This window comes from Triturus cristatus, chromosome 12 (assembly GCF_964204655.1).
Source record: "Triturus cristatus chromosome 12, aTriCri1.1, whole genome shotgun sequence".
In the NCBI taxonomy this organism is placed as follows: domain Eukaryota; kingdom Metazoa; phylum Chordata; class Amphibia; order Caudata; family Salamandridae; genus Triturus; species Triturus cristatus.
This window is the reverse complement of record NC_140595.1, coordinates 694510790-694526535: the sequence shown is the minus strand read 5'-3', so window position 1 is coordinate 694526535 and position 15746 is coordinate 694510790. Positions and strand designations below refer to the sequence as shown.

Genomic DNA, 15746 nt, shown 5'->3' with positions numbered 1-15746 from the left:
GAGTCAGAAACTTCATCCTGAATGGGTGGTTAGGGAATATCACGCTAGCAAAACCTCCTGGGGCACGGTGAGGCCTGACCTTCATGATTGGTTCCATCTATGCACGACTCACGCAAAAAGAGACACCTTCAGTATAGACCGTATTTTAAACCAGCATTCCAGCACTAAGTCCATACTGGGGAGCAAATGGAACTTGGTCCTCGACCCGTTTCTTGACAAGTACAACCACCCACGATTCCCTGCCTCCTCAGACCGGGCCCTCCTTCTAGATCTGACCTATGACTTCTCCCTAGTCGATCTTTGGAGACTGACCTACCCGGTGACCCGGGATTACATGTTCACTCCCTCTGTACATGGCACTCGTACACAGATAGATTACTTCCTTTTATCCCCATACATGTTGGCTCACCTGACTGAGACATCCATATCCCCCTCTGGGGTGTCCTATCATGAAGCAGTACAGGTGTGGCCCCTCCTGGGACTAATACGATTTCCCCAGTGCAGTGGAGGCTGATTCTTTCCCGCTATAAACGGTTGAATGATAAACGATGCCGCCTTGGTCACCTTCAAACCTATCTGGACCACAACTGGGAAACAGTGTAATCTCCTGGGGTTTTTTGGGCAGCTCGGAAGGTGATGTTTAAGGGCAACATAATGCAGGACACCGTCTCCACAAAGCAGGAAGCCCTTAAAGCTCGAACAGCACTGAAGTGTGAAATTGTACGCTAACGGCCCAGCACTCCTCCACACCCACCTTACCAACACTGCAAGCACTCCTACAGGCTAAGTACAACCTTAACTCCCTTTACACTGCCACACCACAATGGAAAAAGGCCCTTTTCACCTTAAACAGCATCACTATGAAAGGAGGAAGAAGGCTGGCCATATTTTAGCTTAACAAGCCTGCTAGCAGGAAGCATCCTGAACCATGGCAGCTATCCCCCATGCAGCAGGCATGCCTCACACACATCCCTTGGACTTCTTGGAGACTTTCAGCTCCTAATACCTTTCCCTCTACAGCTCAGACATTGATAGTGCTACTACAGACATTGCTGACTTCTTGGAGCGAAATGCCCTGCCCTGCCTCTCCCTGACGCAACAGTCCTGGCTCGATCCCCCCCATTACTGAGGACGAGATTAGGGAGGTCATAGAAGGCCTGCCATATAACAAATTCCCAGGCACCAACAGATACCCCTCTAAATTTTATAGGATGAACAAGGATTTTTTGGCCCCTGTATTGTGCCAGGTTTTCTCAAAGCACATCCTTCAGCTGCCCTGCTCATGGAGCCTAACAGTCAATCAATCAATCAAGGATTAGTAAAGCACAACTACTCACCTGTGAGGGTCTCAAGGTACACAGGGGAGGTGGAGAGCAGATCCGCCTAAGTGCTGGGGTGATTCAAAAAGGCAGGTCTTGAGGTCCCTCCTGAACTGGGGTACAGTGTGATAATCAAGACCCTTCCTAGACAGGGCAAAAACCCTCTGCTTTCTTGAGCTAATGACCCATCGCTCTCATTAACACCAACACTAAAATCCAGGCCAAATTACTAGCCAATTGTTTCCAAAAGGTTATCACCCCCTTGATGCATCAGGATCAGATCGGATACCTCACCGTTCTTCTATATCCCACCTCCCAGCCCTCTCTGATGTCCTCTGGGAAATGCGCAATGAGATGGCCGAAAAGCTCTTGGTCTCCCTCAGCACCGAGAAGGCGTTTGACTGGGTGGAGTGTAATTACATGTGCCAGGTGCTGAACCATATCAGCATAGGGCCCACTTTTACAGCAAGGGCACGGAAACTCTACACTCAGCCAACAGCAAGGGTGACATGCAACAGTCACTTATCCTTCCTGTTCCCTGTTTCTAGGGGAACACAACAGGGGTGCCCTCTCTCCCCACTTCTATTCATAATAGCTTTGGAGCACCTTGGCAATAGCTATCCGTTACTCCCACGGTATACAAGGCATTCCTATCCCGGGTGGGATACATAAAGTATCATTGTATGCAGATGACATCCTGGTTACCCTTTCTCTGCCTATGCCCTCCCTTGATGTCTTGACCACACTCATCTCCCATTTCTCTGGCCTTTCTAGATACAAGATGAATTAGAACTAGTACCAAACCATGCCCCTGACAGCATACACACCCTAGTCTGTCCTTGTTTCCATCCATTCTCATGTGTCCCTGACTTTTTGAAATACCTAGGCAATATGGTATTCCTGGGATTGACCAACATGGTTGAAAATAATTCTAGGCCCCTACACACCAGTATCAAGGCCGACTTCCTGTGATGGTCTCATTTTAACCTCTCCCTCTGGGGGTAAGACCTAGCAAATCTAAATGAATATCTCACCCACGCTTAACTACCACATCCTGGTGATCTCCCTTCCGATCACCACTAACTCAATGCATGCTCTTACCAGCACATTAAGACCCTTCGTTGGGTGGGATGGCATGAGCCCCAACTAAAACTTGTCAAACTGCATGCTTACAGGGTGGGTCTTCCTAGCCTCAGAGAGATTACTGCCTTGCTTCACAACTGATGCCCCTGAGGTAAGTCCTCCAGAGCGCTCTGGATACACAGAAATGGGCCCACATAGAGGAGGCACTAATCGGCCGCCTTAGTGGCCTCAGGATGCAGTATTCTGGCGATTTGGACCACCTACTCTCATCTCACCTCGTCCTGATCACCACAATCTATGCCTGGAAGAGGGCCAATGCCCTACTGAAAGTTCACCCCACGCTTTACTCTGAAGCACCATTTTGGTGCAATGCCTCTTTTCTTAATAGATTGCTGTTAGATTTGGGGGTCTCTAGTTGGCAGAGGGAGGTACCTTTGACCAAATAGAGTCCCTTACATCTAGTCAGGGTAAGGGGCTACACTCCTAAAATAACCCCTGCTCACCCCCTTGGTAACTTGGCATGAGCAGGCAGGCTTCTCTCAGAGGCAGTGTGAAAGCCATTGTGAACACATACAGGAATACATTGAAAACACTACAGATGGACACCACACCAGTTTAGAAAAATAAGTAATCTTTACTAGACTCAATACAAGACCACAATACAAAAATCCACAATACTGTAATGAAAATAGGACTTCGAATAGGTAGAAATAGCTTACTTCAGTGTAGATGGTAAAAGTGACACTTTACTTTCAAAGTACCTTGGATGCGTCACGCAAAACAAACAAAAGTGTCGCAGGGAAGGTGATGCGTTGGATCCGCGCTTCCGGGGGCGGTGATGCGTCCGCTCCTTACTGCGACGCAGGGGAGGTGACGCGTTGGTTCCTTACCGGAGAGGAGGTGATGCATCGGTTTCTTATGTGATCCGGTGTGATGCGACAAGATGGCGCCTCGATGTGATGCGATGATCCGGTGCGATGCGACAAAATGGTGTCTTTGATGCGATACGACAACGTGGATGCAATGCGTGCACGCCCGACCTCGGTGCAGCGAAATCGATGATCTTTGGAGCTGCGACAGGCCCTGCGACACACTTCTCCGGTGATGCGACGGTGACCTCTGCGGCGGCGGCACACTTCGTCAGCGAAGCGAACAGCTGCAGCAGCGGCACGCTTCTTCGGCAATGCGACGGCAACTGCTGCGGCGGTGACACACTTCTCCTCGTTGCGTCGCGCTTCCAGCGACACGCAGTCTCTCAGAGGGCCCCAACAACAGTAGGCACCTCACTGCAGGTCAGAATTCCCAGCAAGGAAATTCAGGGGGAGCTGGTGGTGAAGTCTTTGTGTCCCTGAGACTTCAGACAGAAGGCAAGCTCAGTTCACGCCCATGGAGATCTTCCTCAAGATGACAAAGCAAACAGCAAAGTCCTTTTCTCCTTTCCTTGGCAACAAGTAACCACTGCAGGCCAACTCCAGACAGCAAACAGCACAGGGGCAGTCATCCTCCTTCAGCTTCTCCGGTTTCTTCTCCTTGGCAAAGGTTCCTCTTGATTTCCCAGATGTGATCTAAAGTTCTGGGGTCTGGGTCCCCCTTCTTATACACACAAATCCTTTGCCTCTGAAGGCAAGGCAGAGAGTGTCTGTACCTAGTTCAAACCAGTTCTGGGTGCATTTTGCCAGTGCCCAACTTCTTCCTTTGTCAGTGTGGGCCAGGGTCATCAGACACACCACAGGAGGTGGAGCCAGCACTGTGGAAGGCAGGCCCAGGTGCTACTCCTTCCACCACTCCGAATGCAGATAGGTCTATTCAGCCTAGTGCTGGCTCACCCTGTCTCCTGGAGCCACCCCAGCCCCTGTCACTCACAAACCAGACATGCAATATAACAAACCTAGCAGAGGCAGGCTGGATGGTTAGGTAAGAAAATACCTACTTTCTAAAAGTGGTATTTTCAAAAACAGAATGTTAAAACCAATTTCACTAAAATGTGTATTTTATCATTCAGAGTTCAGGCATAATAAATTCGTTTTTCTACCACCTTCCCTGGGTCAGTGAGGATTATAAGGTGTTATAATCAAACTTCCCATTCTGGCATATGGGGACAGGTAGCCTTGCAATAGTGAAAAACGAAATTGGCTCTAATTCACTATCAGGACATGCCACACACATCCGGGCATGTCCTACCTTTCACATACCGTGCACCTTGCCCATAAGGGAACCTTGGGCCTACCTTAGGGGTGACTAACATGCAGAAAAGGGAAGGTTTAGGGACTGGCAAATGGGTGCACTTGCCAAGTTGACATGGCAGTCCCAGACTGCACACAGGCTCTACAATGGCAGGCCTGAGCAATAGTTTACAAGCTGCTCCTGTGGGTGGCACAACCAGTGCTGCAAGCCCACCAGCAGCATTTGATTGACAGGCCCTGGGCACACATGGTGCACTGTACTAGGGTCTGACAGGTAAATCAAATAAGCTAATCATGGAGTCACTAACCATAACAATAATGTACAAAAAGAGCATATGCACTTTAGCACTAACCAGCAGTGAAAAAGTGACCAGAGTCATAAAACCACCAACAACAGGTCGGACAAAATTCAGGAGGAATGCAAAAAAGTTCAGGGATGCCCCTGCAAAAAGGGCCAAGTCCAAAACTTGCACTGAACCCTTGTGGAAGATCTTTCACTCTAAAAGGCCTATGCTCTATATTGAACCTACTCACAGACCAGTCTTACAAATCGTTGGACAATACAACCTGCCCTTATGCTCCTTTTGGAATTACCAACGTCTCCAACATTGTGTATGGAAAACAATTGGGTCCCCCTCCCGTTCAGTTGGCCTCTTCCCCCATAGCGGCCTACGTGAGGAGATGGGGCACACATAAGGGTGTGGTGTCAGGCCTATACTGTATTTTGAGGGACCTCCAATATTCTGTGCCAGCTTCTCATTCCCTGAAAACCTAGTAGTCAGACATGCTGGGTCTGCTATATATGGATGAGGATGGGATGGACCTGATGGCTAATTATGAAGGTTCTCTCAGGGTAGTCTGATTGAAGTTTAGCTACTTTAAAATACTTCACTGCTGGGCCTTGACACCACTCCGGATACGACACTCCCTACCACTCCTGTGCCTCTGCGGAGGGAGACAGAGTCCACCTTCTGTGAGAATGCACCTCACTGGCTCCGTACTGGTTCTCTGTGACAGCAATGATCAAAAACACTGTTCCTCTCCAAGGACCCGCCACGCCTCAGTTGATCTTTCTCCATGATATGGTGCAATGCCCTGACATTACTAACCAGCCAACAAGCTGGCTCTCCACGGCATTGGCTACTGCAAAGTTGTGCATTCTTCATCTGTGGTGTGCTGGTGCTTGCCCATCCTATGATCCTGGTTACAAGGTATGTAGCAACTGCCATCTTACAATGTATTGTCGCTAGACTGAACAATTGCTTGGAGAAATTCCTGGATACTTGTGGAGGGTTCCTTACAGTCCATTAACACTGCCTTAACTTGCCTCTATTGGGGCCATACAGAGGACACCAACCCCCCACCCAGCGTGGACACTGAGCCCAGTTCAGGATTTCTGCGTTTGAACTGGAGGACCTAGCTCGGGGTCTGCCTGATAAGTTTCTTCAGCCTTCTTTGTTACTACATTTTTTTTCGGGGAGGGGGATTGGACAAACAGTGGGCAGACTGATCTCCCCACCCGTCTTCTTTCTTGATCTCCTGTTTTGTTTCTTGGAGCCATCTCTACCCTCTGCGCATTCCTCCCTCTCAATATGGCCCCTCCCTCCTCCCCTACCTGCCTCCCTCCCCTTTTTCCCTCTTCTGCTCCCCCTTTTCCACTTTCTCCTTTATTGTTACCACTCTACGCCACGCATTTATTTCTTGTTCTCTCACTGTGTTTTCTATGGGATGGAGTGCAATAGTGTACTGTTGTTTATTGGAGGTAATGCCAGATGTATGTTTGTTTGTGTATACATGTTTTTTGCTCGTGTAAAGTTGATGTTCTGGAGCGTCCATTGTGCTTCCTCACCCTTTGCTGTTATTTCCTGTATGCACTTTGTAAAACTCAATAAAACTATTTAAGAAAAGCATAATTACCGCATATTTTCCTTTCTAAAATTATTGCAGTGTTAAAAAGACATTTCGAATTAGAATATTGGGGGCTAAAAAAACATATTTTATTAGCTTGAAAGTATCTCCTTAAAATTGGTATATTGTTGTAACCTCTGGACTTTTAGTTTTTAGCACAGTCAAAATCTAAGCAATTCTCGCTGAGGCAACCAGAACTAAACTCATCACAACACAAAGCATATGAAATGGGAGATGAAGCAGGCAAGCTCTTGGCCTGGTTAGAAAAAAGGGTCAACAACTAAGACCACAATGGATGACTCACAAGAACAACGGAAGGACATCCCGCTATTAACCCTGTCCCCTGAAGATCGGGACTCACTAGAGGACGAACTCTCAGAGGAGGAATTACGCACTGTGATTTGTTGTGTGCAGTCAGGGAAAGCGATGGGCCCCAATGGCCTCCTGATTGAATTCTTTAAACTAACTGCATCCCGAATAACACCTTATCTAAGGGACATGTATCTAGAGAGCTCCCGTACAGGAACACTGCTGTATGATCAGAGACTGACTTTCATAATAGTTATACACAAACAAGGTAAACCGGCAGAGAGCTGTAGCTCCTCATTACCCTTCTCACTGCTCAATGCAGAAGCTAAGAGTTTGTCCAAAACACTGGCCACACCCTTGATTCCCATTTTCACCAAAGTAGTACATCCAGACAGGTCGAGCTTCATGCATGGGCGAAACACAGCACTCAACATATGCCGTCTCCATGGGGTACTGGGTAGGATTGAAACACTCAGAGAGAGTGCTACTATACTCTCCCTTGATGCACAGATGGCATAGGATACGATAGAATGACAATACCTCTTCGCTGTCCTGGAACGTATGGGCTTCGCCCCGAAGTTCCTGAAATAGATCAAGGTGCTCTATATGGAGCCGATGGTGCAAGTAATAGTGAATAGACATACTTCACGAAAGTGTCAACTAGGAAGAGGAACGTGTCAAGGATGCCCTTTGTCGCCTCTAATATTTTCCTTAATGTTGGAGCCCTTGGCAACTTGGGTGAGGGGAGACCCGATTGTCAGGGGACTATGGTAGGCGGGTAACTTCGAATATAGAATATCCTTATATGCACATGACATTTTACTATGTTGAGCGTCACCAGTTAGGTCAATTAACAGAATTCTAACTTTGGCAGGTACTCTGGTTTTAGCATCAACTGGTCCAAATCCAAAGCATCCATATTACATGGCCCACCACCAAAACTGCCATCTGAGTGTGAGGCTAAGATCAAGACAGAAGGCATCCACTATCTGGGGATCTATATCACACCAAATCCCACCCTTTTTTTTCACAAACAATCTCCTGGGTTCTCTGTCCAGATTGCAAAAAAGTTGTGCAGCACTGGAAGATGCTGCCTTTGCCCCTACTTAGGCATGCAGCTCTGTTTAAAATGCTGTCTCTGTCGCGGTTTTTATACATCTTACAAAATGACCCCTTCAAAGTCCCTGAAACGTACTTCACTAATATCGAAAGCGAAGTGAGGACCCTGCTATGGAACGGTAAACCCCCTCGCATAACAACAAATAGAATGCCAAAAAGCTGATATGACGGGGGGATTGCACTGCCTAAAATTAAGTTATATATTTGAGCAGGCCAAACGATGGTCATCAATCATTGGGCCTACCACCCCCATAATGACCCGGCATACATACCGGATGGACAGGCTTTTAATGGGTCCTGAGGGATATAGATGAGCCCTTTACACAGACCCCAGATCTCAATCGCTAACGGGCCCAATGGCTCTGATGATTGCTATTTGGCGCCAAGCATATAAAAAACTAGGCTGACACAAGAAAGTGACACAAGCTATGCCCCTGTGGGCAGCAGAGCAACTAGGCAAGTTAGGGAGTCAACCAGGGTTCGATAAATGGGACAACATGGGCATCTCCTCCGTAGGGGATCTCTGGAAGAATAGAAAGGTAATCCCATTCACTGAGTTGCAATCTGACTATAAAATGACTGACCAGGAATTATTCGGATACCTGCAAATACAACATGCGTTAATAACAATAATACCGCGAAACAAGGTGATACCAAAAGCATCTCCATTAGAAGATAGATTACTTTTAAATCCAATGATCCAGAAGGCTATTTCAATGATGTACCAAAAGCTAAGTAACAATCGCCAGACCCACTGCTCTCACTCAGAGAACGTTGGCAGAAAGACGTAGGAGAGCTAGATGACGAAGAATGGCAGGAAGCACTGTCTTACCCCCCGGCAGGCGGTGATTCCACTGAAATATTGATTGATTCAACTTAAAATACTGCACAGAACTTGGATGGATTGTTGACTAAGATCGGAAGGAGGGAGGACTCTAAGTGTCTTAGACTATGCACAGAAGTGGGCACATTTTATCATACCCTCTGGGACTGCCCAGCTATTAAGCCATTCTGGGAAACTATCACGTCCCAGATGTAAAATGTGTGTGAGAAAGAGATTCACCTAATGCCCAAACTAGGCTTACTGAATATATAGGAGGCCACTGACCTAACAGCTGCTAAGCTACCGTGGGTCACATTAGGGTTAACCCTGGCCAAGCGAAACATAGCGCTAAAATGGGGGTCGAGCAAGATACCTACCTTGCAGGGATGGAAAAAAGATATGGATAAATGTATGTTCATGGAAAAAGATGTATATATGTCCAGAGCCTTCCCTAAAAAATGGGATAAGAAATGGGGAAAGTGGAACCCACACAGAGGGGATATATGTATCTAGCCCACAAGAGAATTTGCAAGACATCGAAGACGGAGGGGTCTGAGAGAATGTGATAATGTGGAAATTGAAATATAATAATTGCCAGGATGCATGTACTGTATACTGCACTGTATAATGCTTGTTATTTGTGATGCAAACTCTCTCACCTGACTATTGCAAACATTTTAAATAAAAATATATATATAAAAAATAAAACAATCAAAGCAATGGGCTTTTAGGAGCAGTTACATAGTATGTTAAGAAATGATCAATCAACTCAAACTCTTTACCCACAGGCTTGTATGTTCGCAGAAATGCAGGCACCTCCTTGCAAACTTAATCACATCAGATACATAAAGCTCTTGCTGTACTTACATGGGTCGGTTTTGTTACAACTGGTGTCATTGCTGACAAACGCTTTTAGCTCCTCCTTGAGTACAGTCACCACCTCCTTGTAATCTTCTTGGATTGAGGTATTTGGCTTTAATTCTATCTCCATGAGGACTTTATGATCCACAATTATACTACCCTCCCTAAAAAAAAAATCTATATTAATGTCAGGGAAATACAGTTAAAAATTCTGAAAGACAGTGACCAATCGCAGCAAGTGAAAACAACAACTCTATCTAATCTGCTTTAACTCAGACTCATCAATTTACTCTGCATTATAACCAGTGAGCCGTACTTACTTTAGTCGAGAGGATGCAATTCCAGCTGTGTCTCTCCTACAAAGTTCTAGTGCATCTATGCTTCAAACAGGGTGTCCTAGGAGCCACAGTCAGACAAGGAAAACTATTCAAACCATCCCCACAATGTAGGCGGACACAACTAAAATATGAGTATGGGCATGGTTGGGTCATGAGAGCACATCCTGCTCAAAAAAGCAGCTCTCTAGACTGCCGCCTAAGGGGAAAATGCCACGGTGACAGGATGGCCATTGAAGCCATGGCTGCAAAGGGCACAAACTGTACATTTGTGATGTGTCAAGCGATGACCACCCACCCATCAAACATTTTTCTGACTGCACAGCAACACCAGATTAAACAGCGTTGCAGTGGGAGTAGCAAAATACCCTCGGGCAGAAGGGAGCGGAGGAAAGGGTGAGGGGCAACACCCCCTCCCCCAAATAAAAACAGTAATCACCGCAGGGCAACCACCAGTGACAATCATGTGTCGGTGTTTGCCCCATGGTAAAGTCGATGGCAACATAAGACCACAAAGAACAAACCTCTAGAAATGTGCAAGACTCATATAGATTGTATACAAAAATAAACAATTCCATATAATGATGAAATTAGTATTCATCTGTGCATAAAAAATTAAATTCTTGCTTCACAAGTGTCCACTTCCAAATTTCTGTCATTCTTGCACGGGAGAAATCTGCTATAGACTTATTATCCGTGATAATCTGCCACATTATAGTATAACTCCCATAAAGTTTCACATATTCCACCAGGAAAGAGAGATTTTCAAGTGACGTCAGGGGCAGTCTTTTTTTTTTTTTTTTTAAAGGTGTGCAATGCCATTGTGCCAAATAGGACTATGAACGAGTTCACTATTGTGAGAAATAGGGTTGCTAAATGAGGGGATATGAGCCTTTCTCAAGCAGCAGCCACAATCTTTGTCTAGGTGAACCAAAAAAGTCACTAAATTAACCTCTGCTTAACCCTCCGGCATCTTGGTACAAAAGCAGTCAAGCTTAACTTAGAGGCAAAGTGTAAGGTATTTATGTAGCGCTTAAACAGTAATAAATGAAAACACCACAAAAGCCGGTGCCTACTGCAGGGAGATAGGCCTGAAGTTGCTATATACTTCTGGTTCTGTGTTGGCTTTCTTCGGGAGAGGTAGCAGATAAACAAGTTTCAGACCCTAGTGAGGTGTTCCAGATATGATTCAGGACCGGATTGAGCCACTCGCCCAGCAGCCTAAACTGCTGAGCTGGACGGGGATCCTCAGGTGACCCTGATTTACCTGTCCGAAGTGCAGCCAGAGACACCTTTGCGGGAATCGGGGGAAAAGATTTTAAACCATGCTGGTTATTGGGAGAGCCGAAGTCGTCTACCGTTGCTCTGGGATCTGAAGCTGGAGGAAAAGCGGAGGAGAGCTGCATAATCTTTTCTTCGAAGAAGTCTGAAAGACTAGTGCAAAGGTCCTGAGAAGGTCGACAGCTGTGACGGATTTCACTATCCTAAAAACTTCCCTTGAGGAGTTTTTAGCACTGACAATATGGTCAGCCACAAATTCCCTTCTCTTGCAGTTAAGTAATTTATGATGGTCTTTCAAGGCGTATTTATAGGTGTTTTTAGCGAGTATGACTTTCTCCAGTCACGTTCCAGTCTTTTACAAGTGCTTTTTTTCCCGTCTGACTTCCTCTGAGGAACACGGGGCAGACAGATTTCAGGGGGGCATTTTTATCAAGTGCTGCCGTCAGCCGCATGTTAAAACACGCAGCGTTGTGGTTGGGATTGTCCATAAGGTTTGGCCTGAAGCCGTCCAGCACGGGGCCTAGGGTCTCAGGGATGACCCTACCCCAGTTCCTTTTAACTTCATTAGATCTTATGGCCATCGCCGTGGTCCTCAGGCAAAACTGAAAAGGGACCAGCAAGTGGTCCGACCAGATGATATGTAGAGGCTTTCAACCCTCAGCTCCTGCATGTTTGTGCAGATGAGGTCAAGTGTGTGATGAGCCTTGTAGGTGGGGAAGGAGACCAGCTGATCTAGGTTGAAGCCCGCAAGAGCATTTATGAACTTCGTACTGTGAGGACGTAGGGGGTCGTCGACATGAAGATTGAGATCCCCCAGTACAGTAAAGTTGGCATAGCATGTGGCTATCTGAGCGATGTAATCTGCCAGATTCAGCATGAAGCTATGGGATCAATCTGGTGGCCTATAAAGCAATAACCCCAAAAGGAGAAGATGAGGAACAATTTAATACAGAAGGAGAGTCCTTCAATGTTGCCTATTTGATCCAGGTTGGAGGTGGCAATCTCCCAAGAATCCTTGTAGACAATGGCCACACCACCCCTATGCCTGTTTTCACCCCTATTGGCACATACTATGTGAAAGCCAGGGGGTATTGCCAGGATCACCATTGGGTTCAAGTTCTTCCTTAGCCAAATCTCAGTGAAGAACATGATTTCCCATTTATTATCCTCAAGGGATTGATAACCCTCAAGTGCATGTTTGGGTAGGAATCTACAGTTAATAAGACAGGCTTTTATTTCGCTGGAACTGGGATTCTGGGCTGAGCCACGCCTCCCTTCAGAGGCCTGAGGGGCAAGCCTGGGGTTAAATGAGAATTTACAAGCCAGGCACCAATACACCTTGTTCCCTCCCCCAACATCGGCAAGAGGCATACCAGAGCATTTTTCTGATCTTAGTGCCATCAGCTCATTGCACCCCCATCTCAGCATTCTGCCACTATCCCATTGGGCAGCATGGCTTGCCTTTTGCGCACCCACTGCACACTTCTGTTGCACGTTCGCATTACCGTGATGTTCCTATAGCTGCCAGGAGAGAAAACTGGTCTGCTAACCTCACCAAGATGGTGTCGGAGAAAGTACCGAAGGAGCAAGGTGAAAATGGTGCTCCACAATGGGACAACTCCATGCCAAGGAGCACCTGAGCTTGGCTCTGCCTCGGTCAAGGTGGGCTCAAAGCAAAAGTGTGTCCTGCACTCGGAAAATTCAGAGCAGCGAGGACCAAGGTAGGCACGGATTCAAACTCCTAAAACAACACAGTAAGCACTGTGCACCCTGCAACACACACCAGTGCACAGCACAAAATATAAAAATAAGCAAGGACAGTTTTAAAAATGCACAACCCACTGGCCAGAAAGGGGCCGCAACACAGCCTTCAAACTCCGACATCCGCTCAAAGAGCGCAAACTTCAGAGCTTCTCCTATTCTGGCAGGAGGAGTTCAACTGATGCAACACCAATGGTCCAGGTCCTGGGAGGCACCACTTGGGGATCAGGAACTCACTCCAGTAGAGGACAGGAGGCCTCTGAAGCTTTTTGTATTCCTATCGCTTAGGACATAAAGCCATTTAGCTAGCCTTTGGAGTTACTAAGGCAGTTTGGAATGAAGGCAGCAGGTCTAGTCTTCCTTCTCAGACATAAGGACAGGCCTCAAGCAGCAGGGCAGTCCCCTGGCACCAGGGCAGTCCTTTTCGTATAGAATCCACAGGCCCAAGAATGTACTCAAGAATGAGTCTAAGAGTCCTAGTTTTATACCTGGTGCCAGCTTTAAAGTAGAAGAAACTTCTGGAGTTTTCCCCCTACAGAAGTGTTGGGAATTTCTTCCAGCCTTCCCTTGTTTGCAGGACGTCTGGGGGCACAATGTGCTTGTGCTAAGTTCTTTGTGGGAGAGCTAGACAGTGCCTTTGAAGTGCAAATGTGACAGGTGAGAGCTATGCCCCTTCAATCAAGTAAGGAAGTCCCATCCTGCCAAGTCCCAGCCCCGCTAATGTATGCCTGTCTGGGAGGAATACACAAAGAACAACTAGCAACTCCGCCTAGTCATTTGTCCCAGGAAACAGGCTGCAGGCACCAAATGGCTAATACAAGAAAATGTCAGCTTTATAAATGTGAGTGCCAATGCTGCACTGAAATTTCAAAGAAAGTTTTTAAGCAAGAACTGAATTAAACATGTCCATTACTACCATTTTTTTTGGGTTGATTTTAATCAAAAATATTTTTGCAAATTTTCTTATTATTTTGCACGGTTATATAGAAGTGAATAAAGCATTTCAACAATCAAAAATCAAAAAACCACAGATTTTTACAAGTATGTACATTACATTAACACATATAAATGACGTCACCACTAGCGTACCAAAATCACTCAACAAACAACAGCACTCAAAACACCACAAATATGTACAAAAGAATGCTCAATCAACATTATAAAACTAACAATTTACAGTTGTATGTACAAAATACATAAGGCCATCAACAACTAGCATTTGCAGTACTTCTAAACATTTATTTTTAGTTGTTTAGACAGATGATTGGCCAAGGGCGAAGATAGGTCAAAAAAGGGGGTCTACGCGTTTCGAATCCCTTCACCGGGGACTCTCTTCAGGACCAATACTTTCTAGGAACAAAAACGAACACAACACTGAGTTAGACCAGTTGGCCCCTTACTTCTCAAAACAATAAATTAGCCAAACCAAAAGTACCCGAGAGCCTTACCTAAAGCTTCAAAGTACGCTACTCAGGCTTTCGAAGTGAGACGACATAACAGTCCGACACCCACAATCTGTGAATAATAGGGTGAAGTTTATCAGAAGATAGTCAAGAACAAGATCAGAGGAAATCTTAAGCGGCAGAGCGGGCATCTAGTGGCCCCAAGGTGCCATGGTCTGAATAAAATTCTTACTTGTGGAGGCGAACGGTATCTCATAGGCGTGATTATGTTATCGTGCAGAAAGGCGTGTTGGGAAATAAATCGCCAGCTGTGGCCTAGGGGCAAATAGTGAAACAAGTTTTGAGACTGCAGGTCGGTGATCAGTTTCATCAACAACACGTTTTGGTTTTTAAACGCTCTTAATGTCCTGTTTACCTTTTATCCAGTTAATCCATTGCCGCCATTGCGCGCCGTGCTCACAGCACCGGAGGCTAATTCTGGAAGGGAGCGATGGCTGTTGAGTAAATATGTGTCAGCTATCAATTGGAAGATTCAAGTCGCCAGCTAAGGCCTGGGAGCAGAAAGCGAAGCAAGTTTTCAGACCGCGGGTCTTTAAACAGATTCCGCATCATTACGTTTAAGTATTAAGCTCCTGATTACCTATTGTCCGGTTATTCCAAAGCCGCCGTCACCATCGCGCACTGTGCTCACCACACAAACGACTGAGTCTGAAAGAAAGGGGTGGCTATTTGATGAATGTGTATCGACTTGCCTTAGTGGGGCGGAGCTTCTCAGGCATTCTGGGAGATGTAGTTAAAATCCAATTTAGGTTTTTTGAAAAGAAGAGACGTAGCAAAACAACCAGCTGAGCGAGATATTTATTGCGTGAGGACCCTTCCAGCTCGATCGTATGTCCGTGCAAGGACCATAATTTAGAAAAGGAAGCCGGGTTCGTGTGAAATTCAACTATACTTTTTTGGTATTTAAAAGAAAAAACTTTATTGCACAGTGTGAGACAACACCTTTATTGTAATCTTACTGAAGGCACAATGTGGCTGGGCGCCATTCATGATGGTTAATGGCTGCTTGCCAGCTCCTATGGGCGTGCAGGATGGGCATTCCAACGAGTTACCTAACCGATGGGTATTTTAGTGGCTAAATGTCCCTACAAAGTAGGAATGTGATAGTCAGTGTAAGTCATCTTAGTATGATATCCGAAATGGGTACCGGCAGGTCTCGATTAATTGAAACAACAAAACAGGTTTTACAGATTATAAATCTCAGATAGCTCATTGAGTCCATCCACTGATGTATTAAATTTGATAATGAGCATAGCCTCTCTTTTGACCAGTTTGGCGTCCAGGTCCCCTCCTCTGTTGTC

At 46.1% G+C, this 15746-nt stretch overlaps 1 protein-coding gene across 1 annotated transcript in view; it reads right to left on the bottom strand.

Annotated features, from left to right (window-relative positions):
- The window catches only part of LOC146780114 (uncharacterized), a 478834-nt gene that overhangs the window by 242239 nt on the left and 220849 nt on the right, over positions 1-15746 (bottom strand). The window contains exon 6 of the mRNA XM_085638050.1: positions 9612-9769. Within this exon, the coding sequence (XP_085494176.1) occupies positions 9612-9769 (158 nt within the window). The remainder of the gene's footprint in view (positions 1-9611; positions 9770-15746) is intronic.